Source organism: Nestor notabilis, unplaced genomic scaffold, assembly GCF_000696875.1.
Source record: "Nestor notabilis isolate BGI_N333 unplaced genomic scaffold, ASM69687v1 scaffold18913, whole genome shotgun sequence".
Taxonomy (NCBI): domain Eukaryota; kingdom Metazoa; phylum Chordata; class Aves; order Psittaciformes; family Psittacidae; genus Nestor; species Nestor notabilis.
The window spans coordinates 1-230 of record NW_009922562.1 but is presented as its reverse complement, the minus strand read 5'-3'; the positions used below and the strand labels follow the sequence as shown (position 1 = coordinate 230).

The window sequence follows — 230 nt, the reverse complement described above, 5'->3', positions numbered from 1 at the left end:
GTGGCTGCTGCTGGGTGTCCCACGGGAGGCTCGCGCGAGGTGCTGGTACCACTCCTCCTTCTCCCTCCCCGTCCGCCCAAACAGGTACAGGCACCGCTCCCTTCTGTCCCCTGGGTCGTCCTGCCCTGGCACCGGTGCCGCCTTTGTCCCTTCATCCCTCTGCAGCTCCACATCATGCTCCTCGCTGCTCCTGCTCTCCCCCTCTGCCGGCTCGGGGAGGAGGACACAGA

General features: G+C 67.4%; 1 protein-coding gene across 1 annotated transcript in view; it reads right to left on the bottom strand.

The window, feature by feature from the left end:
• The window catches only part of LOC104403530 (testis-expressed sequence 2 protein-like), a gene marked incomplete at its 5' end in the record, with an annotated part of 3104 nt that extends 2945 nt beyond the window's left edge, over positions 1–159 (bottom strand). The window contains one exon of the mRNA XM_010011704.1: positions 24–159. Within this exon, the coding sequence (XP_010010006.1) occupies positions 24–159 (136 nt within the window). The remainder of the gene's footprint in view (positions 1–23) is intronic.
• Between the last annotated feature and the right edge of the window lie 71 nt (positions 160–230).